This window comes from Zosterops lateralis, assembly GCF_965231275.1.
Source record: "Zosterops lateralis genome assembly, chromosome: 22".
NCBI lineage: Eukaryota > Metazoa > Chordata > Aves > Passeriformes > Zosteropidae > Zosterops > Zosterops lateralis.
The window spans coordinates 7155263-7176500 of record NC_139782.1 but is presented as its reverse complement, the minus strand read 5'-3'; the positions used below and the strand labels follow the sequence as shown (position 1 = coordinate 7176500).

Here is a 21238-nt window from a genome sequence, read left to right as displayed (position 1 = left end):
CCTGGGTTGTTCTGTGAAGCTGCAGGAGCCAGAGTGACCCTGCTCAGCCCTGCTGGTGTGTCCCACCACAATCCAAACCCGTGTTCCTGGTCCTGCCCTGCAGCAAATGCTGAGCCCCAGCCTGTGCCAGGGCATCCAGTGCAGGAGGGAAGCACTGGAGACTGTTTTTTACTGCAGGACTTTAACAAGAGTATTAACTAAATTGAGTTGACTTAATAAAATCTTGAGGCATTCCAGAAAGATTGTGAATTCATTAAGGCCACAGCTGGACAATGTGTTCCTCTCTGCTCTGCCATGGCTGCTTACAGGAGTGCTGTCATTTACCTTTTCCCTTCCCCCATTTATTTTTTATTTTTTTTTTCCCCTTCTCCTCCTCCCTGGCAGAGCTGGGCTCTGGGGAAATTAAACAGCAATTATTGTGTTTGCTCACTGTGTTATACCCTAACAGATCCTCGAAGGGAAGTTGATGTGTGTGTGTGATTGGCTCTCACAGGAGCTGCTGCAGGGCTGGCAGAGCCTTCCTGTCCAGGGATGCACACCCAGCTTAATCCTTTGTTTACCCAGGGCAAGACTAAACACAGACACGGGCTCTGGGCTGGGGGTTTGGTATTAAACCTGCTGATAAGGAGGAGGCAGGACTTGCAGGTACAGGGGTGATGTGCTTGGGGGAAGGATTGAGCTGGGAGAACATCCAGGTGAGAGTGAAAACAGTGGGAGAGGAGCCCCAAGCAAGGACAGTCTCCTGTTCTAGTCCCCTGCTCACCTCTGGGGCCACTCCAGGTGTCAGCTCAGAATTTTGCAGGGAAATCTCCCCTCTGTGAGCTCCTGCAAGAGGGATCTGAGCCACGTCTTCCTCTGCAGAAATAATCTGCTGAAAGGAGATGAAGTGTGACTTTTTTATATGCACCTACAACGTGGGGTGAAATGGCCTTGGCAGGAGGAGGCAGGAGACTGGAGTCGTGAGCTGGGAATGTATTTCAGACCTGGTGAAAGCTGAATTGTTTTTTTTTACTGAAGAACACAGTCCCCTCTGCCTTGTGGAACTTGGGAATGTAGGTGTTCTCGGGGAAATGGGGTGCTAAAAGCCTGAATAATGCTTCTCATTTTGCTTTCTGCGTGTTTGGGACGGTTAATCAGATGTGAACATGGAACCATGGGGTTGTTGTGTGTGCAGGAAAAAGAGGTGGTGGTGAATCAAGTGGAGGTGAGGCTGCTGTGAACAGGAAGGGAAAGAAATCTTCTCCCCACATTGGTGGAAAAAAAACCAAACTGGGCCTTGGAGTTGGTTTGAGAGGGCATTTACACCATCTTCCGTGGATGTGGCACATCCCAGTCACCCTAATTAAGGAATAAATTATTCCTAATTAAGGAATAAATTATATCTCATCAGAGGGGTGTCATTTATATCTCATCAGAGGGGTGTCACTGCCCCCTAAGCTGAGCCAGTCCCACGGTGACAGGAGGGGATGCTCAGGCTGCTTTAACTCAGCTTTATTCTGTGTTGTAGCAATAAACAGCGTGCAGAGAGCACCCAGAGGAGCAGCACAGAGTGTCTGCAGGCTGGGCAGGGCAGGGCTGGCCCCAGAGCACGCTCTGCTAGCCACAAAAACAGCTTTGGAGCCACTGGGCCAGCCCAGCCCTGCCCTGCCCGGGCTGGAGCTCAGGGAATGTGGGATGTGCTGACTGCAGAGACCTTGTGGCGAGGTGAGCTGAGATCAGCGGCAACAAAACCATCATTACAGGCCATTCATGTCGCAGCCTTCATGCCTCTCTTGTTTTGCTTGCAAGCAAAACCAGCGGCTAATTTGCCAGGCAGCCTTTTGTCCCAGGGCCTTTGATCAATGCTGGCCTGTGTTAATGTTTCAGGAGGCTATTGATTTCTGCCAGCAGCTTTTGTTGCTGAATTTATGTGCCCTGGCTTTCAGCAGCAACGCACTGTGCATGTTTGATTAAAGCTATTTGACTCCTCGCAGTGAGGCTGGGAGTTGTTTTTTTTTGCTCTGTGTTCGGGGAACCAAAGCTTGCCTGACGTGGCCCTTTGTGCTGCAGCCTGTGCCACCCATGCAGCCTCCAGGATGCTGCCAGAGCCTTTCCAGCAGTGAATCCATCCCTCAGCAGACAGTGGAATATCCTGGGCAGAGCCTGAGGAGATCTTGCATGGAATTCTTCATGTTGCACTCTGTGTGTGCTCCCCCTCTGAGTTCTCTCTCTCTCTCAGAGTGCTGCACTTGTGCAGTCTGACCACAAATTGGAAATACAGAATATTTTTTAGTCCTTTAATCTGTCCAGATTTCATAACTGGGGTAAAACTGGTTGTTGAATAAATAGATTTTGACTCCATCTTTATCTGTGTGCAGTTGTGACTGCACTTCTGAGCCAGTCTCAGGGGGAAAAAAAGCATTATGGTCAAGAGGTTGGCTTTTCCTATAAATATCCACCATTTCTTTTATAAAGTTTGGTTTATGATCTGCATGTGTAAGTTGTTGAACTTCCCAGGGGAAGGAGTGGCTTTGCAATGTGCAAATGGAGCTCTAACAGGTTCCCATTCCCAGTTTTATGATGGGAGCAGAACAGATTGGTTTGTACTCTGCTGTTGCCGTGTGTCAGAGGAAACATTAATTCACTGACATAAACACAGGGGATTTACTGACTCACTCCGTGGTGCTGACACCTTCAGATCTGATACAAATGAATTTATAGGTAAAAAAAATGACTGGTTTAATTCACAAGAGACTTTTCTGCCTGTGCAGAGCATTGCAGAAACCTCCCTGCAGAGCTCCTGGCACAGGCACAGCCCCAAGTGGACAAACAGCTGCTCTGGGTGGACTTTGAGCCCGCTGAATGGGCTCAGGGAAATGGCATTTCTAAAGCAAACAAGTGCAGGGAACAGGCAGGAGCAGAGCAGGGTGCTGGGCTCACAGCTCCTGTTTGCTGTGCTCATCACCAGCCAGGCTCAGGTTCTCTGCAAAAAACACTGCAGAGTGTTAAAATTTTTTTAAAAATATTTTTAGTAGGGCTTTTGTCCTTCAGAATCAAGAATTGTAGTTTTTCCTACTTGCTCCTCCTCACCAAGCATCACTCTGAATATTTGTTATTTTAATCTATAATACATAAACAAAGTTCAGGTCCATGGTGAGGATCAGTTGCATCATCAGATTAAAATCTGTTCTGCCTGTTGCCAGAAATCACCGTTGTGGTCCTGTTCTTTCTTCTGGGGTTTCTATTTTTGAAATTAGGCGCTGGTAAAATTCTTAAGCGTCTTAAAATGTCTAGAACAACATCCTCCCTTTGTCTTTGGAGTGTTTCAGTGGTGCAGGTTTTGGTTGTGGCTGTAATTGCTTGTTTGGGGCCCTTGGGGAGGGTTTGGATTCAGGCAGGGCCGTTATTTGGAGTTAACTCCTGCTCTGCCCCGAGCAGGGGCTGCAGGATTTCCCCACGGGTTATTTGATCACATAAAACACAGTTCAAAGAAACCCCTTTTTGTGGGCAATTCAGGTATGTTTGTTCTGATGTTGATTTTTTTTTTTTTTTTCCGAAGGGGCTGGTTTAGAACTTCTCAGTTCTTCTCTTGAAACTTGAAAGCAACAACACCTTTTACCTTAGAGGCAGACAGAGTGGCCAGGAAATGATGGGGTTTCAAAGGAAGAGAAAAGAGATTAAAACCACATGCTGTTCTTTGGTTCAGCATTGCATCCGCAGCTTTGAGTGGCAGCTGCTGCACTTCCTGAACGTCAGCCAGATTCATTATGCTGTGAAATGATCACTCATTTCTCTAGGTGTGCTCTTTTAAACTGCTTAATTAATTTAGACGTGGGTATATATATTCAAATTAAAACACGGTTTAGCGTTGGTAGGGCTGTGTTACGGTTATAGAACTTGTTGTTGAACATGTTTTTACTCCAGCTCTGGGCTCCTTACACGTTCAGGTTGAAATGAGGAAAGAAGGGGCAGTTTATTATGATTTAGGGTTAAAATAGGATTATTTATTGACTTATTTTCCTCTTCTCTAAAAGCAAGTAAAAAATAATAAGGGGTTTTTTTTGTGCGTCTTACCTAAAAATAGTTCTTTTTCCTGCCTGAAACACATCATGATTCTACTGTAAAAATCCCAGTGTGCAAAAACAGAGAGCCAGGGTGTCACTGTGAAAGAACCACACACTCCACCATCAGGTTGAAGTGAGGAAAAGAAGGGGCAGTTTATTATGATTTAGGGTTTAAATAGGATTAGGAATGTGGTCAAGGATTGGTGGATGAGAGGAAAACACCTCTCTGACCCCAGTGGTGTCACTGTCAGGGACATGAAAGAGCCACACACTCACTGGTCAGGTTGAAGTGAGGAAAGAAGGGGCAGTTTATTATGATTTAGGGTTTAAATAAGATTTGGAATTTGGTCAAGGATTGGTGGATGAGAGGAAAACACCTCTCTGACCCCAGTGGTGTCGCTGTTAGGGACACGAAAGAACCACACACTCCACCATCAGGTTGAAGTGAGGAAAGAAGGGACAGTTTATTATTATTTAGAGTTTAAATAGGATTAGGAGTTTGGTCAGGGATTGGCAGATCAGAGGAACACCTCTCTGACCCCAATGGTCAATTCTCAAGTCCATCACCGAGAAATACAAAAACAATTTACATCGTTTTGAGAGACTCCAGAAGAAACACATCAACAATCACCATAAGGCTGAAGAATCAGGGCCACACCAGGTGAGGCAGAAAACTGACAAGTCAGGCCTAACATATGCTGTGTTTTGTGTGTTCTCAGGGGGAGCTGATCACCTTCTACTACTACTGGAAGAAGACCCCCGAGGCGGCGAGCTCGCGCGCGCACCGCCGGCACCGGCGCCAGGCCGTGTTCCGCAGGATCAAAACCCGCACCGCCTCCACCCCGGTCAACACCCCCTCCAGGCCCCCCTCCAGCGAGTTCTGTGAGTGCAGCTTTGTAGGAGCATCACTGGAGAGCAGGGAAAGGGAGTTCTGCGGAGTTGAGATGTTCTAGGAACGTGGGGTTTTGTTGTAAGGGTTGCAAAAAGTTCAGATGTTTAACCGCTGCCAGGATTAGGCAACCAAATAATTCCAGACAATCATATCCATAAATCCTTCCTGTCCCATCTTTCCCAGCACAGCAGGAGGGCTGGGCACCTGCCTCTGTGCACCTGCAGGCTGCAGCAGTGAGGGGACAGCAGGGAAATGGAGCTGGGGCAGTTCACTCTCTGTTCTTCCTGCGCCGCTCTGCTGGAGTGTGGAAGGGTGGCTTGGATCACCCAGTGCTTTGTGCAGTCCTTAGACATCCTGTGAGGATGGAAATGCTGCCCTGGGATTGGATTTCCCTACTCCTTTTCTTGGTGTTGTGTTGTGTTGTGTTTTCTCCAGGCTTATTGCAGTAATGGGAATTGGAAAACATGAAAGGAGAGGGAAGGGAAGGGAAGGGAAGGGAAGGGAAGGGAAGGGAAGGGAAAGGAAAGGAAAGGAAAGGAAAGGAAAGGAAAGGAAAGGAAAGGAAAGGAAAGGAAAGGAAAGGAAAGGAAAGGAAAGGAAAGGAAAGGAAAGGAAAGGAAAGGAAAGGAAAGGAAAGGAAAGGAAAGGAAAGGAAAGGAAAGGAAAGGAAAGGAAAGGAAAGGAAAGGAGAAAGGAAAGGAGAAAGGAAAGGAAAGGAAAAGAGAAAGGAAGGGAAAGGAAAAGAGAAAGGAAAGGAAAGGAAAAAGGAAATCCTCCATGCCTTTGAAAGGAAGTCCCTTCCATCCTCCTGGGTGACCCCTGCCTTCTGCTCAGAATGTGCTGCAGCCAGCACTGTCTTAGTCTTAAAAACATTGGTCTTGCCTGGAGCAGAAGTGTCTAAACCAAGAGCAATTCCCCAAAGCAGTGCCTGCATTGCACAGGGTCCATATGGGGATAGAAACCTTTGTCCATCTGGGAAAGGTTTGTTACCCTGTGAGGGTTAATCTGTCTAAACCCACGTGCCTCACAGAGAAAAGGGGCAGATGTAAAAATGAACGTGGGCAGGTGGAGGATGTGGTGAGCAGACAGGACACACAATTCCTGCCAGGGGAGAAGGGAGGGGGCAGGAAAGGGCTGGGAGCTTTTCCCTGCTGGACTGGTAGGATTTACTGCCAATCTCTGTGTGCACAAGGAGTGAGGGTCTGCACTCCAATCCCAGCTCACACATGAGAGGTTGTGGCTGGGAGGACCCATCCTTACAGATCCGACTGCAGGATGAGAATAAAAATTCATTTAGCAAAAGAAAGAGCAAGTGCTTGCCTGGGGTCAGCTCTGCAGTCAGGGTTTGAACACCTGCAAGTATTAATGTAGGAATTACAGCAGTGGTAGCTATTAAATGTAACCCCGTGTTAATTTGAAGGATAACGAGTTGCTGACAAATGCTGATGGCAAGTGCTGGAGAATCTGTAAGCTTTAATCCATAAACTGTAACCTGCATGTACAAAACATCCTCTTGTGGAGCCTTTAGAAAAAAAAAATACACTGTTCCTGCATCAAGGACTTTTCTTCTAATTAAAGATTTGAACAGAAGAAGCCAGAGGGTTTCCTGCTTGTGCCAAATTATGGCCCTGTTATGTTGTGAATTTATAGTGGTGGGGCTAGAAAAATGCAGTGCTCTCAGAAGGGAAATATTTACTTCTGAGGTGTTCAGAAGGTAAGATAAGAGTTTTTGTGATGTCTGCATATTTTCAGGGGTTTAGATGCTGCTTTTGAGCTCACAGATCTGTAATCAGCTAATTTGACACAAAGGAAAGGGACCCTTTGCATATCCTTTTCTTCTTCCAAACATGACATTTCTGCAGTGTGAGTTTGTCACAGGTTAAAACTCCGAGCCCTGCAGTAAGGACAGGAAAGCTGGTGTTAGTTATCCTTTAGTGCCTCTCATCCACAAGAATCACAAACATGTTTTTCAAACAGATCCATTGTGTGTAAGCATTGATTCCTCCACCCACAAACAACACCTCTTACTGCTGGGTAACAAAACAAAAACCAGAAAAGCCACTACAGGGCGTGTTCATGGAATCTTGTGGGTTTTAAATATAGAATATTTGATTTTAAATCTGACCAGATTCTAGAGATAAACCCCTTTTCTCTTGAAAATTGTGGGTTGGGTTTGGAACAAACCTCTTGAACTCAGCATGGATGGTATTTGAGTGACAACTTACCTGGAAATGTACCACGTGCTGAATCAGAAGTTCAGGAGTTTTATCCCCTGGCACATTCCTGGACTCTTCCTTTAACCTGCAGAGGGATGAGGTCTTTGCTCACTTTGATGATGGTTTTGCTCACTGTGAAAAATCAGAAATAACAACCACACAAAGCAGGGTGGGCTTTGGGGAGCCACGATCTATTTTACCTAATGCTTACTTCAGCCAAGTAGGAGGAAACACAAAATCCTGCTGAGTGTTTATTTTCCATTTTCCTCTTTCTTCCCCCCTCTCAGTGGACCTGAGCTCGGCCAGTGAAGATGACTTTGACAGCGAGGACAGCGAGCAGGAGCTGAAGGGCTACGCCTGCCGCCACTGCTTCACCACCAGTATGTCCCAGTCCCTGCTGCCTGCTCCCCTCTGCTGTGCCCTGGGAGGGCTGGCTGCAGCCAGCAGGAGCAGCTCCTGTGCTGCCACAGCAGTGTGGGGGTGAATCAGCTAAAATATGCAGCGTTCCTAACAGAGTTAATCAGGCTCTGCCATTGCCAGTGAACGCTGCGGTGACAAAGGAGAGAGCCCCGAGGTAGACAGGAATAAATCTGCATAATCCATAATCTATGTAATCAATTTGTGACATAATGAATCAGCGCTGGGCTGTGCCTGTCACACACAGAACCAAATCTCCTGTGCATCAGCCCCCTTTTCCTGTGGTTGTTCCTGGAGGTTCCCTGGTGTTGGGGCATTTGCAGATTGAAGTGGGAGCCCCAGAATGGGGAAGGAAATAAGAAGTTCAGAGCTCGCTTCTGTTGCAGAAACCACAGCTTTGTAGAGCAACAGCTGCTTGTTACCTCCCAGGTAGAGCAGATAAGAATTCTTTTCCGTGCCTCAAAGCTGTAGTTTCTTAACCAAACAACCACAGTTTGTAAATTAAAGATTAAAGATGCGCAGCGCACTGGGACGGGACAAACTTCTCCAACTTAGTTACCCACAGAAAAACAACTATTTTTATATCTGCACCATTTTTTAAACAACTCTCTTTATTTTTACTGGTGCTGGGGGTAGCTGTATGAGTTGCTGAGCTGTTTCTTTCCCTGCCCCAAGCCTCCAAGGACTGGCACCACGGCGGGCGGGAGAACATCCTGCTGTGCACCGACTGTCGGATCCACTTCAAGAAATACGGGGAGCTGCCGCCCATCGAGAAGCCCGTGGACCCCCCACCCTTTATGTTCAAGCCCGTGAAAGAGGAAGATGATGGCCTCAGTGGGAAGCATAGCATGAGGACACGGCGGAGTCGAGGCTCGGTGGGTTTTTTTTCACCCTCTTTTATGTAGAGGGTGCATTAAAAAGGAGGGCAGAGCCCTGAAATAGGTTTGGTTTGCCATGTGGGCTGTGCCTGTTTCAGCTGCAGGGGGAGCTTCACTCAGGGTGAGGCTTTCTCTGGAAAAAGGAGATGGAATATCCCTGCAGGCTGTGTTATTTCTCTGTAGTGACTGGCAGTGGGCTGTCAGGGTAAGGGGGCACTGACAGTGCATTACAGATGCTGTGCTAGTACATGTCCTTCCTTCCAGCTGCATCCTGTCACAGTCATGCCCTTGGGAGGAGTTTAGAAAAATGAGAATGCTGTTCATGTGGTCTCCTGGTGTTGCTGGAGCTGCAGAGAGCTCTGCTTTGCCTCTGTGCTCTGAGTTGTTTGTTGGGTGGGGCACCAGGAGCCTTCCTGGGAGTGTGGCACTTGTGAGGGCTCTTGGCAGCAGCTCTGGGTGATTTATTTATCTTGGAGTTGGGTGTAGCTGATAGAAAGCAGCAGATAGATTTCTTTCCTTGCCCTCCCCTCTGGATCTTTCTGCACAGGATGATGTGACCATTGATTTTAAATACCCTGTGAGGCTCCACTCTTGGGGAGTGTTGCCTCTGTTGCTTCTTTGGTAGCCAGTCCTCCAAAAACCTGCCAAAATGGCAGGGAAACAGCTTTAATTATTGAAATGTACTCTGCTGACCCCTTCCTGCACAGCAGGAGCACAATGCAGCTGGAGGTTTAGACCTTGGCCTTGACTGCCAACAGATGGAGCATTTTTAATGGAACATGGGGGTCCTGTCCTGCCTCGTGCACCCTTGTGTGTGTGCTGTGTGTTGGAACAGCTTCCTAAATGCCATTTCTAACAGACTCTGCTGATGAAATCATCAGCACTTACTGTCTGTGAGTAGACAGATTAAGGATTTGCCTCCTTTCACATTTGAGCCCAGCTGAGCTTTGAAGGAAGAAGTGTAAGGAGGTGAAATACTGTGGGTTTTCACTCCCAGGCTCTGCCAGGGGTGTGTTCTGCTGAGGCAGAGTGCTCTGGGAGGGTGGGCACTGCTGACCTGGCTGTGTTTTACCCCCAGAGGAGGCTGGGCATTGCTGACCTGAGTCTGTTTACCCCCAGAGGGTGGGCAGTGCTGACCTGGCTGTGTTTTACCCCTGATGTCACTCTGGGAGGCTGGGCAGCACTGACACAGCTGTGTTTTACCCCCAGATATCACTGACCTGGCTGTGTTTACCCCCAGAGGAGGCTGGGCAATGCTGACCTGGGGGTGTTATATGCTCTGTGAGGGTGGGCAATGCTGACCTGGCTGTGTTTTACCCCCAGAGGAGGCTGAGCAGCACTGACCTGGCTGTGTTTAACCCCCAGACCCCAGAGGTGGCTGGGCAGCACTGACCTGGCTCTGTTTACCCCCAGAGGATGCTGTGCAACACTGACCCAGCTGTGTTTTCCCCCCAAAGGAGCCTGAGCAGCACTGATCTGACTGTTTACCTCCAGAGGGGAGGCTGGGCAATACTGCCCTGGCTGTGTTTCCCCTCCAAAGGAGCCTGTGCAGCACTGACCCAGCTCTGTTTCCCCCCTAAAGGAGCCTGAGCAGCACTGACCTGGCTGTGTTTACCCCAGGGGATGCTGTGCAGCACTGACCCAGCTGTGTTTCCCCCCCGGATGTCACTGCCCTGGCTATGTTTTCCCCCAAAATGAGCCTGAGCAGCACTGACCTGACTGTTTTCCCCCCAGATGTCGACCCTACGCAGTGGCAGGAAGAAGCAGGCCGCCAGCCCCGATGGCCGCGCCTCCCCCATCGCCGAGGATGTTCGCTCCAGCGGCCGCAACTCGCCCAGCGCCGCCAGCACCTCCAGCAACGACAGCAAGGCTGACTCTGTGAAAAAATCCACCAAGGTAGCCCCCTTCCTTCCCTCTGGCCTCTCACAGAATCACTGCATGTGTAGGTTGGAAGAGACCTTTGTCGCCCCTGATTTTCTTGCTTTCAGTTGTTTGAACCTTTGCAGCACCGTTGTCACGCTGCTTCACATAAACAATATTGTATTCTTAGAATTGATCTGTGTGTTTTGCATTCTTGTTCTCTGAGAGAGAATTTGACTGATGGTCATAGTGACCATAGTGACCATAGGGATTTTTTTTTTTTTTTTGTAAGTAGTGCTTAATCTTTGTTTACAAAGGAGTGTGAGCATTTGGTAATTGAGTCTGCTCTGCTACAGTTTTTCTGGAGGTGTATTTGCTTGATTGTTCAGAGCAAGCTGACAAGTTGAGTCTGTTCAGATGAATTAAGTGCTTTTCCAAGAGAGTTCTAAAGAAACAAAGCCACATGAAGCAAGAAGAGGCTTACCATTAAGCAGTGTGAATTGAGAAGTAGCAAGTTAAAAATAAATATTACCTAAAAAAAAAAAAGTCGAAATGAGTATGGAGCAAGTTTTCACGTTATAAAACTGAAAACTTGGCAGAATTTGAAGTTAGGTGATTATGTGATGCACAGAGCTTTTCCAGACCATGGGAGAGAAGGTAGTAATCTCAGAATAGCTGTTCACTGTTGGCCCTGTGTTTGAGGGGTTCTAAAAATATTCCTCTCAAAATATCAAGGGTAGAGCAAGACTCTGATGTAGCAGGAGGAGGCTTATCCTGACTCCTGCAGAAATTGTGACTGCATCTTGCTCCAGTTCATAACTGGTTTTGTTCTCTGTTAGAAGAGTAACCTGGGCCACTTGATCTGCTCTGAGTTCCTGATGGACTTGGACGTGCCCAGCTCTGTTTAAAATATCCCTTCATGTGAGGAATGCTTTGTGCACTTCTCCTTTTTCCCGCTAGTTTGGTGTGCATTGGATTAAATACTGACTGTGTCAATTCCTGAGTTCTGCTGCTCCTTGTGTTAAATAGGGTGACACTGGCCTACACTCAACTCTCACTTTTGCATTTACCACCCTGGTAACTGTTGTGTTGTGGTTTTTTGTGGCAGAAGATCAAAGAGGAGGTGTCTTCTCCCCTCAAGAACTCCAAGAGGCAGCGGGAGAAGGCGGCGTCCGACACGGAGGAACCTGACAGGTCCAATGCCAAAAAATCCAAAACTCAAGTGAGTCCCACGGAGGAGAATTCCCTCTGAGGAGGATGGTTTGATGTGGGGAGGGGGTGCAAATCTGGTAACAAACCGAAAACATTAAATCAATATAAGCCACAGCAAATTGTAACTTAATCTGTGGCTGGAAAGTGACCAATGTTATAATGTGTTCCTTCTGCTGAAAACAGTGCAGTGATATGGGGTAGCTCCAGAGGTTTTTTCTTTGTTTTAGTATTAATATCAACCATGTAGAAGTACACTGGATTGTTCTCCACTCCTTTCCTCCATTTTTTAATTAAATTTAAATTTGGGGTTTTGTCTTCTGTGACAAGTTAAAAGACTGGAGTTACTGGAGTAAATCTTTTCCATTGCTGATCACCCTCACAGTGAAGAAGTGTTTTGCTGTGTTCAGCAGGACCCCTCCTGTATTTCACTTTGTTCCTGTTGCCCCTGGGCACTGTGGAAGGATCCTGTTCTGCTGTCTCTGCACTTCCCTTGGATATTTTGTGTTCTGTGCTGGTTTAGGCCCCGTGAGGTTCAAAGGGCACCTGTGTCTGCCCAGCACAGGTGACAGACCCTGTCCTGTGGCACAGGAATGTCCTGCTGTCCTTTTCCCGGGCACAGTGGTCACAGTTTCCTCTCACACAGGAGATCAGCAGGCCCAACTCCCCCTCGGAGGGCGAGGGCGAAGGCGAGAGCTCCGACAGCCGCAGCGTCAACGACGAGGGCAGCAGCGACCCCAAGGACATCGACCAGGACAACCGCAGCACGTCCCCCAGCATCCCCAGCCCGCAGGACAACGAGAGCGACTCGGATTCCTCTGCTCAGCAGCAAGTGCTGCAGGCACAGCCCCAAGTGCTGCAGGCCCCCAGCAGCGGCTCCTCCTCTGCCCAGGCTGCTGCTCCCACCCCTCCAGTGCCGGCCCCGCTGCCGGCGCTGCCTCCACCCGCCTCCACTGCTGCCCCAGCCCCAGCCCAGGTGTCCCCACCGGCCTCCCAGCCCTCGGGGCAGCCCCAGCCGCCCACCCCTCACTCGCACATCCAGCAGGCCCCCTCCCTGCACCCTCAGAGGCTCCCATCCCCACAGCACCCGCCCCTGCAGCCCCTGAGCTCCGTGTCGCAGAGCCAGCCCTCGGCAGCCCCGGCACAGCCCCACTCACAGCAGCAGCAGCAGCAGCAGCAGCCCACACTGCACAGCCAGGCCCAGCCCGCCCCTCACGGCCTGCAGGCTCAGCCTCTGCTGCCCCACGCCGGGCCTGCCCAGCCCTTCTCCCTGCCCGCCCAGTCGGCTCAGTCTCAGGTGCCCCTCCAGACACAAGCGCCGTCGTCGCACCCGCACTCGGGGCTGCCGGTGCCGCAGCCGCCCGTGGTGCTGCAGCAGGCGCAGCCTCCCCGCGAGCAGCCCCTGCCCCCAGCCCCCATGGCCATGCCCCACATCAAACCTCCCCCCACCACCCCCATCCCGCAGCTGCCCGCTGCTCCTGCCCACAAACACCCTCCGCATCTCTCGGGGCCGTCCCCGTTCTCCATGAACTCCAACTTGCCTCCGCCGCCCGCTCTGAAGCCTCTGAGCTCGCTGTCCACTCACCACCCTCCATCAGCACACCCTCCTCCCCTGCAGCTGATGCCTCAGAGCCAACCTCTGCAGTCCTCACAAGCCCAGCCTCCCGTTCTGACCCAGAGCCAGAGCCTTCCCCCTCCCGCCAGCCACCCGCCGTCTGGACTCCATCAGGTCTCCTCGCAGCCCCCCTTCTCTCAGCACCCCTTTGTGCCCGGGGGTCCCCCTTCCATCACGCCCCCCTCGTGTCCCTCCTCCACCTCCACGCCGCCCGCCGTGCCCGGGATCCCCCTGCAGAGCCCCATCCCCACATCGGCAGCCTCCAGCGGGACGGTGCCCGTGGTGACAGCCTGCACGCTGCCCCCCATCCAGATCAAGGAGGAGGTGCCTGATGAGGCCGAGGAGCCCGAGAGCCCCCCGCCTCCACCCCGCAGCCCGTCCCCAGAGCCCACCGTGGTGGATATCCCGAGCCACGCCAGCCAGTCAGCCAGGTATGGGGCTTCTGTCAGTGCTCTGCTTTCCCTGGTTTTATCCTCTGCTGTCTGTGGGCCACTGTGGTGCAGTTAATTTTTTCCTGGTTTTCTGGGATGCTCGTAGTGGTTTGGTCTAAGTGTAGAATGATGTTTTTTAGTTCGGACTTACAGCTCTCAAATCCCACAGTCTTGCACCTTTCCCAGGGCTGAGCTCTTTTGAATGTACAGCTCTCAAATCCCACACTCTGCCCCTTTCCCAGGGCTGAGCTCTTTCTCTTGTGTTCCTTTCAGGTTCTATAAGCACCTGGACCGTGGCTACAATTCATGCTCCAGAGCAGACCTGTACTTCATGCCTCTGGCAGGATCCAAACTGGCCAAGAAGAGAGAAGAGGCCATCGAAAAGGCCAAAAGGGAAGCGGAGCAGAAAGCCAGGGAAGAGAGGGAAAGAGAAAAGGAGAAAGAGAAGGAGAGAGAGAGGGAGCGTGAGCGTGAGAGAGAAGCGGAAAGAGCTGCGGTAGGTCCAGGCCTGGCTCGGAGCTGGGGAGGGGAATTGATGGCTGGATCTGACCTGGCTGGTGACTGCAGCATGCAGATCCCCAGGAGCACTTTAATCCTCTCAGAGGTCTCTGAGTGTGGAGCTGTGTGTATGGACTGAAATCCAGCCTGCTCTGAGCACCTCCCAACCGGCCTGGGACTGTCTTGTCCTTAAAGGAAATGGAGAGTTTCTCCCTCTGGTCTGCTTCTGTGGGACCCCAGGGCAGCTGGGGAGTGCTGACATTTACCTTGCAGTAGGAGAGCACTGTGCAGACACAATGAATTCCTGTGTGTCCCTTGCACTACAGTGCAGGCACACGAGTGCTGTCCCCGGCAGAGGGGCTGGAGACAGGAGGGAGGTGTGTGTGTGTGTGTGTGTGTGTTTGTCTGAGTTGCTCTGAGCTCTGCTCTAACCCAAGGCTCTCCCCCGTGTTGCCTGCAGCAGAAGGTGTCCAGCTCGTCCCACAAGGGCCATCTGGGGTGTGTGTGAGTGTGTGTTTGTCTGAGATGTTCTGAGCTCTGCACTAACCTGAGTCTCCCCCCTGTGTTCCCTGCAGCAGAAGGTGTCCAGCTCGTCCCACGAGGGCCGTCTCGGCGAGTCCCAGCTCAGCGGGCCGGCCCACATGAGGCCTTCCTTCGAGCCACCCCCCACCACCATCGCGGCCGTGCCGCCCTACATCGGGCCGGACACGCCGGCGCTACGGACGCTGAGCGAGTACGCGCGGCCCCACGTCATGTCCCCCACCAACCGCAACCACCCTTTCTTCGTGCCCCTCAACCCCACGGACCCGCTGCTGGCCTACCACATGCCCGGCCTCTACAACGTGGACCCCACCATCCGCGAGCGGGAGCTGCGGGAGCGCGAGATCCGCGAGCGGGAGATCCGCGAGCGGGAGCTGCGCGAGAGGATGAAGCCGGGCTTCGAGGTGAAGCCGCCGGAGCTGGACGCGCTGCACCCGGCCACCAACCCCATGGAGCATTTCGCCAGGCACGGGGCACTGACTATCCCACCCACGGCGGGGCCTCACCCTTTCGCCTCCTTCCACCCGGGGTTGAACCCTCTGGAGAGGGAGAGACTGGCGCTGGCGGGGCCGCAGCTGCGGCCGGAGATGAGTTACCCGGACAGGCTGGCGGCCGAGCGCATCCACGCCGAGCGCATGGCCTCGCTCACCAACGACCCCCTGGCGCGGCTGCAGATGTTCAACGTCACCCCCCACCACCACCAGCACTCACACATACACTCGCATCTACACCTACACCAGCAGGACCCCCTACACCAAGGTGAGCTGGGGGTTGTGTAGGGAATGGCTGGGAATGGGCCCAGTCTGACTCTGGAACCAAATAGCGAATTCCCACTCTCACCCTGGAGCTGAAATAGAAATTCCCACTCTGACCCTGGAACCAAATAGCAAATTCCCACTCTGACCCTGGAACTCAAATAGAAATTCCCACTCTGACCCTGGAACTCAAATAGAAATTCCCACTCTGACCCTGGAACTCAAATAGCAAATTCCCACTCTGACCCTGGAACTCAAACAGCAAATTCTCTGTGTTCCTGTCCACGTTGTGGTTCTGTGCTGAGTAAGGTTGTGATAACTCAAATGCAGTTACTTTTCGTGGGAGTGATGCAGGGTGGTAACATCAGAGTGATCTTCCTTCAGGCTCTCAATGTTTGCTGGTTGGTTGTGATTTGGTTTTTTAAAGTGCTGCTGGCCTAGAGCAGCACCTTACAGTTGTTACAGTTAATAGTCTCAGAAATGAATCTGTGCCTTGCCCATTTCTGAAGCAAGACACATGGTTACTGCTCTGGAGGTCTGGAGTCCTGGAGATGAGGCACTTTAGCAGAAATTTCCCCATTTTCTGGTGACAGCCTGGAGAGAACATGGCAAGCCAGGCACCAGGTGCTGCAGCTGCCAAGTGAGGGGGAAATCAGAGTACTTGAAATGCAGGTTCTTGTGTCCAGTTGCTAATGCAGTGTTTGTGCAAGCAAATGCAGCATTCTTTGCCCTCGAGCAGTGTCCATTAAATGTGTGGGATGCCCACTTTGGGAGCTGGAGGGAATGTGATGCAGAAGTCAGATTGAACAGCAAGGAAAGCAGCAAGATGAGGTGAGATTCTGGAGGGCTGGGGGGTTTGCAGGTAGGAGATGGTTTTATCAGCATTCCTGAAGCTGCTGAGGCTCCCTGCAGAAATCACAGGTGGGCTCAGTTGCAGGCAGGTTTGCAAACCCCCTGACAGCAGAGGAAATTTGATGTAGGGTCTGTACAAGGATTATCCTGTTGCCAGGTGAGGCAGTCACTGAGCACCTCTGTGCAGGTAAGTCTGGAGGCTCCCCAGGTACTTGTTCTGGACAAAACCACAGTTTGTACATTGTCCCTCCCAGCCCAGAGAGAGGCTGGTGCAGACACAGCCAAGCCAATTCACTGCCAGGTGTGTCTGTGTGTTTTGTGGGAGGTAATTTGGCTTTGTGCTCGGCCAGGTTCAAACACAGGGAGGGGCTTCTTGCTCCAGGTGTCTCCACTGGTTCTCAAGGCTGTTCTGACCCCTGTGTCTCCTTAGACTGGGGGTGAACGGGGGTAAAATGACCCCACATTTCTGCTGTGCAGCAGCTCAGGGAAGTGTTCTGGCTTGGTGTTCTTTCCCTGGCAGTTCCTCTGATGGACCCTTTCTCTCCTCTCTCAGGCTCAGCAGGACCTGTTCATCCACTGGTGGATCCTTTAGCAGCTGGACCCCACCTGGCACGTTTCCCCTACCCACCTGGGACCATCCCCAACCCATTGCTAGGGCAGCCACCTCACGAGCACGAAATGCTCCGACATCCAGTCTTTGGTGAGAGCATTTTATGGTCCTTTGCAGGGGTTGGCTTTGATCTGAAACCTTTTGTGGGCTTCAGCATTTCTCAGTGAGGGGGAACAGAGCCATGACTGGGGTGGTTGTGGTGGTTTGTCGGGATGAACAAGAAGCAAACAAAGAGTGTAAAAGTGTTCCCTGTTCCCCCCCAGGTACTCCCTACCCTCGGGATCTGCCTGGTGCCATTCCACCCCCCATGTCAGCAGCCCACCAGCTGCAGGCCATGCACGCGCAGTCGGCAGAGCTGCAGAGACTGGCCATGGAGCAGCAGTGGCTGCACGGGCACCCTCACATGCACGGCGGGCACCTACCCAGTCAGGAAGATTATTACAGGTGAGAGCCTGCACTGAAGGCTTTTGGGAATCCCATCATTTCTCCACATTCCTTCTTTTTTTTTTTTTCTCCTAATTTTCACCTCTTGGTGCATGCTGGGCCCTGGTGCAGTTGCAGGTGAAGTTGTGCTGAGTTTTCAAGAGGCTGTGTTCCAAACCCACAATTTTCAAGAGAAAAGGGGTTTATCTCTAGAATCTGGTCAGATTTAAAATCAAATATTCTATATTTAAAACCTACAAAATTCCATGAACACGTCCTGTAGTGGTTTGGGCAGATGGGAAGTGAGGTCCAAATTACAGACACAGGGTGGGAGTAGTTGTGTTTCCTATTGGAGAATCCTCTCTGATTGGGGTTTTTATTGGGATATTCAGTGCAATTGGTGCTTCCACATTTCTTGCTTTTCCTTGAGAACAGCAGAGGAGGGTGGGCAGAGCTTTATGGAGAGCAGGAGAGGAATTCTGCAGGGCTGCCACATGTGGGGTACCCTGAGCCAGGGCAGGGTACTCAGAGCTCTCCACCTGCAGCCCCAGAGCAGGAGGGCAGAGCTGTCCCTGTGTCTGACACCTCCTTTGTTGTGTTAAAAATCAGTTTTCTTCCTCTCTTGCAGCCGACTGAAAAAAGAAGGCGACAAACAATTGTAATAAATTATTTATTTGTAACGCTGGCTACGGAAACCCCAGTCCTTGGGAAGGAGTGGAACATTTTTACATACAAGAAGAGCTACAAAAGGAAAAAAAAGAATATCTTATAAAGATTTCTTTATATATTTAAAACAGAAGCAAACCACCCAACAAGTAGAGACTTATCAGCATAGTGTTCATTTGTAGAGAAGATTTCTCAAGACTGGTGTGGGTCTCCCTGCATGAAGAACGTATTCAGAAGCCTATTGGAAATACAGGACTGTGTGGAATATTCAGAGAACTTCCTGCAATCTTTTTTTTTTTTTTTTTTTTTCCTTTTCTTTTTTCCTTTTCTTTTCTTACTAGTTTGTTTTCAGTAGGTGCTAGAATCAGGTTCACAACACAAGTCACTGTGCGTGAAGGGACACTCAATGCATCTATAGGTAATGAAAAAAAAAAAACAAGGATTGCAAGTAGGTGACATAACAAGCTCTGAATCCAAGTGCTATAATAATAATAATAATAAAAAAAATCTACTTTTATTTTAATACATTGTAGGAAATCTTCATAATTTTAAAGAGAGCTCAGTTCTGCAGCATGGCTTTTTAAGTCTGTAAATAACTTTTTTTGGGTAGAGGGGAGAAAACAAAACAAAACAAACTCCAGAAACCTTTATCTTGATTTTCAGTAACATCACAAATTGTGAATTCCTACCTGGTATTGACAGAATACAGAGTTGATTTTTTAATAAAAAAATATATATATAATTATCCCTTTAATTAAAGGGAATGATGGGTATCAATAATTTCAAATGGGTAAAAGCTTGAAATTTGGTTTGATATCAACAATAAGCATTAAAGGGATTTGCAGGGATAATGTTGCAAATGACTGTTTCTGTTCTTGGTTTTTTGGTTGGTTTGGTTGTTTGGGGGTTTTTGTTCGTGTTCCATCTCTCTGTTCTGCAGCTGATTTTGTTGAGTTGGGTTTCTCAGCAGCTCAGATGTCCCTTGGACCCCGTTGGCTCTTTCAATGCCACCTTCAAGAGTTCATTTTCAGTGTGGCCATAAAACACTTCCTTCCCTGTGACCTTTTGAAACTTAATCTTAGCTCCATTGGGTTTATTAGACTTTGGGCAGAAAGTTCAGAGAAATAATCTCTTCTAAAAAAAAAAAAAAAAAATCTCTTTTTTATTAAAAAAGATGTTCCATGGCTCAGACTAGTGCAGCCAGAATTTTGTATGCACGTGCATACTTTGGGAGGACACACTTTTCCTGCCCTCCCTTTTGATAAGTTCTTAAAAAAAAAAAAAAAGTGAACTTGACAACTTGCTGTTCATTAAGTTGTGTTGCAAAAGACCAGTCTGGTTTTTTTTCTCTTTGACTGTTTTTTTAGGTTTGGGGTTTTAAAAGCTGTTTTAACACCAGTGTGGTGTTCCTCAGGAACTGAGGATGAGTGGGGTCCATGGACATTTCTGCCTCCCACAGTCCCTGCAGGGTCAAACTCCTATTGGCTGCTTCCCACCAGGCTGGGGAGAGGAGTGAGCATTAATGGACACAGCTCTGCTTGCAAAGCAGATTTTTAAAGGGTTTTTTTTTTTTTCCTCCCCCAGTTTTTCTTCTCCGGAGCAGAGGGTGACGCCACCAATGGACATCTGAACCTGCTGGTCATTTCTTTCTGCTGGTGCACAACTCCCCCCATTCTCTCTCTCTCTCTCTCCGCTCACGAGTGCTCTCTCTGCTGTTGTAGCCTGTTCAGTGTGATGGTTGTGTCCTAGAGCCACCCTGATAAAGTTGTAGTTAATCAGTGCACCTCCTGCTGCTCAGCCCAGAGCTGCTGGCAGAAAATTCACCACTTAAAAATGTCCACGAAGGCCAGGGGAGAGCAGGGGGGTTTTCAGCTGATTTTCCTTATTTTCTGTGCTCCACTGCAGATTTCTCAGTGCTGCTGTGTTTTCTGGGTGAAGGTGTTGGGGAGGTGGGGGAACTACAAGGTCAGTCCAGAATTGAGGGAGGTGAAATCCTTGTCCCGTGGCTGTGGGGCAGTGCTGGGGTGAAAAGGTTTCCTTAGGGAACAGGGGTTATTTTTGCTCATGGCTGAGCAGCCAGGAGGATGGGCCTGTTCAGCAGAGTTTAAAGCAAACCCCTCAGTTTGCTTTAAAAGTCTCATCAGGCACATTTCAGTTCAGTCTTTCCCCTCCTTTTGTTTCACCATGTGGAACTGGGAGTTTGGGAGAGTTCAGCCACTTCAGCCATTTCTTCTGATCATTCTCTTGCTGGTTTTTAGCCATAGTTCTTCAGGAAAAGCCAATTCCCTCTAGTGGTCTCTTCTCTGTATTCCTTATTTTTCAGCTAAAGTTGCAGTCTGTTCTAAAGCTGTTCATTGGTATTTTTTTCTTTTTCCCAGAAGAGTATTCTAATAATTTATGGGTGCTTTTTTTGTTTCACATCATTCAGCACAAATAAGCACTGAAGTCTTTCCATTTTAGCCCAGTGATTAACTACAACTTTACCTGCAGTGGCTTCTGAAGCCATCTTGGTGTTCAATGCCCTGTTTAAAAAAAAAAACCACAAAAAACCCAACAAAATACAACCCAGACCTTTCGATTTTCTTTCAAGAAATCTCTCTTTACTTTTCCTCTGTTCCAGAAAGTTTATTTTTTCAATTTTTGCTTTAGTGTTTTTTGAAACGTCTCTCTTGTTCTATGTCGTCATGGTTGAGCTTGTTTCACTGCACCGTTAAAGCAGAGTGTACATTCTGACTGCTACATTTATATATATCTTGAAGCTTAATGTATATATGAGTAGTTTGCCATGGGATAACACAGTGTAAACAGAGTAGAAACCCAGAAATCGTGACTTCTGTGTTCTCTCCATTTGAGTATTTTGTAATTTTTTTGAAATATTTGTGGACATAAATAAAAACCAAGCTACACTACAGCAGCCAGGTTTTGCCTGCAAGTGAAATGTGTCTCTTGATTGTTTTTAGTGGGAGAGGAGCTGCTTTCACCTGGGATAATGTGGGCTTGTCTGGTTCAAACCTGTCTTTTCTTGGCTTTATTTTTTTCCCTCTTTGAGATAATTTTGTTTTTAATACACAAACACCAACACCATGTCCAGTTCCAGTTCTGCATCCTTTGAATCTGCTGTTTAATTCTCACTGTAATAATACACTGGGTACACCCCAGTAACTGCATTTTTGGGAATTGTTTTTCCTCAGGGGATGTTATTTGTGCCAACTGATCCAGAGCTGGCACAGGGATGCTTTCCAAAGGGGTAATTGCAGAGAAGGAGGTGCACAATAATTTATTATCTTCTGAAAAGCTGAAATTTGCCTCCAAATTCCATCAAATTACCTTTGT

General features: G+C 49.2%; 1 protein-coding gene across 7 annotated transcripts in view; it reads left to right on the top strand.

The window, feature by feature from the left end:
* RERE (arginine-glutamic acid dipeptide repeats) overlaps positions 1 to 20816 on the top strand; it is a 168961-nt gene extending 148145 nt beyond the window's left edge. For 5 of the 7 annotated variants that reach the window (XM_083876821.1, XM_083876819.1, XM_083876820.1 and 2 more), the window contains 11 exons: positions 4763 to 4925; positions 7439 to 7531; positions 8244 to 8443; positions 10181 to 10342; positions 11415 to 11528; positions 12162 to 13561; positions 13835 to 14057; positions 14635 to 15358; positions 16760 to 16906; positions 17080 to 17260; positions 17868 to 20816. In XM_083876821.1, the coding sequence (XP_083732947.1) occupies positions 4763 to 4925; positions 7439 to 7531; positions 8244 to 8443; positions 10181 to 10342; positions 11415 to 11528; positions 12162 to 13561; positions 13835 to 14057; positions 14635 to 15358; positions 16760 to 16906; positions 17080 to 17260; positions 17868 to 17901 (3441 nt within the window). In that variant the 3' untranslated portion in view covers positions 17902 to 20816. The remainder of the gene's footprint in view (positions 1 to 4762; positions 4926 to 7438; positions 7532 to 8243; positions 8444 to 10180; positions 10343 to 11414; positions 11529 to 12161; positions 13562 to 13834; positions 14058 to 14634; positions 15359 to 16759; positions 16907 to 17079; positions 17261 to 17867) is intronic. The other 2 variants (XM_083876823.1, XM_083876824.1) reach the window with 2 other exon arrangements.
* The last annotated feature ends 422 nt before the right edge of the window (positions 20817 to 21238 follow it).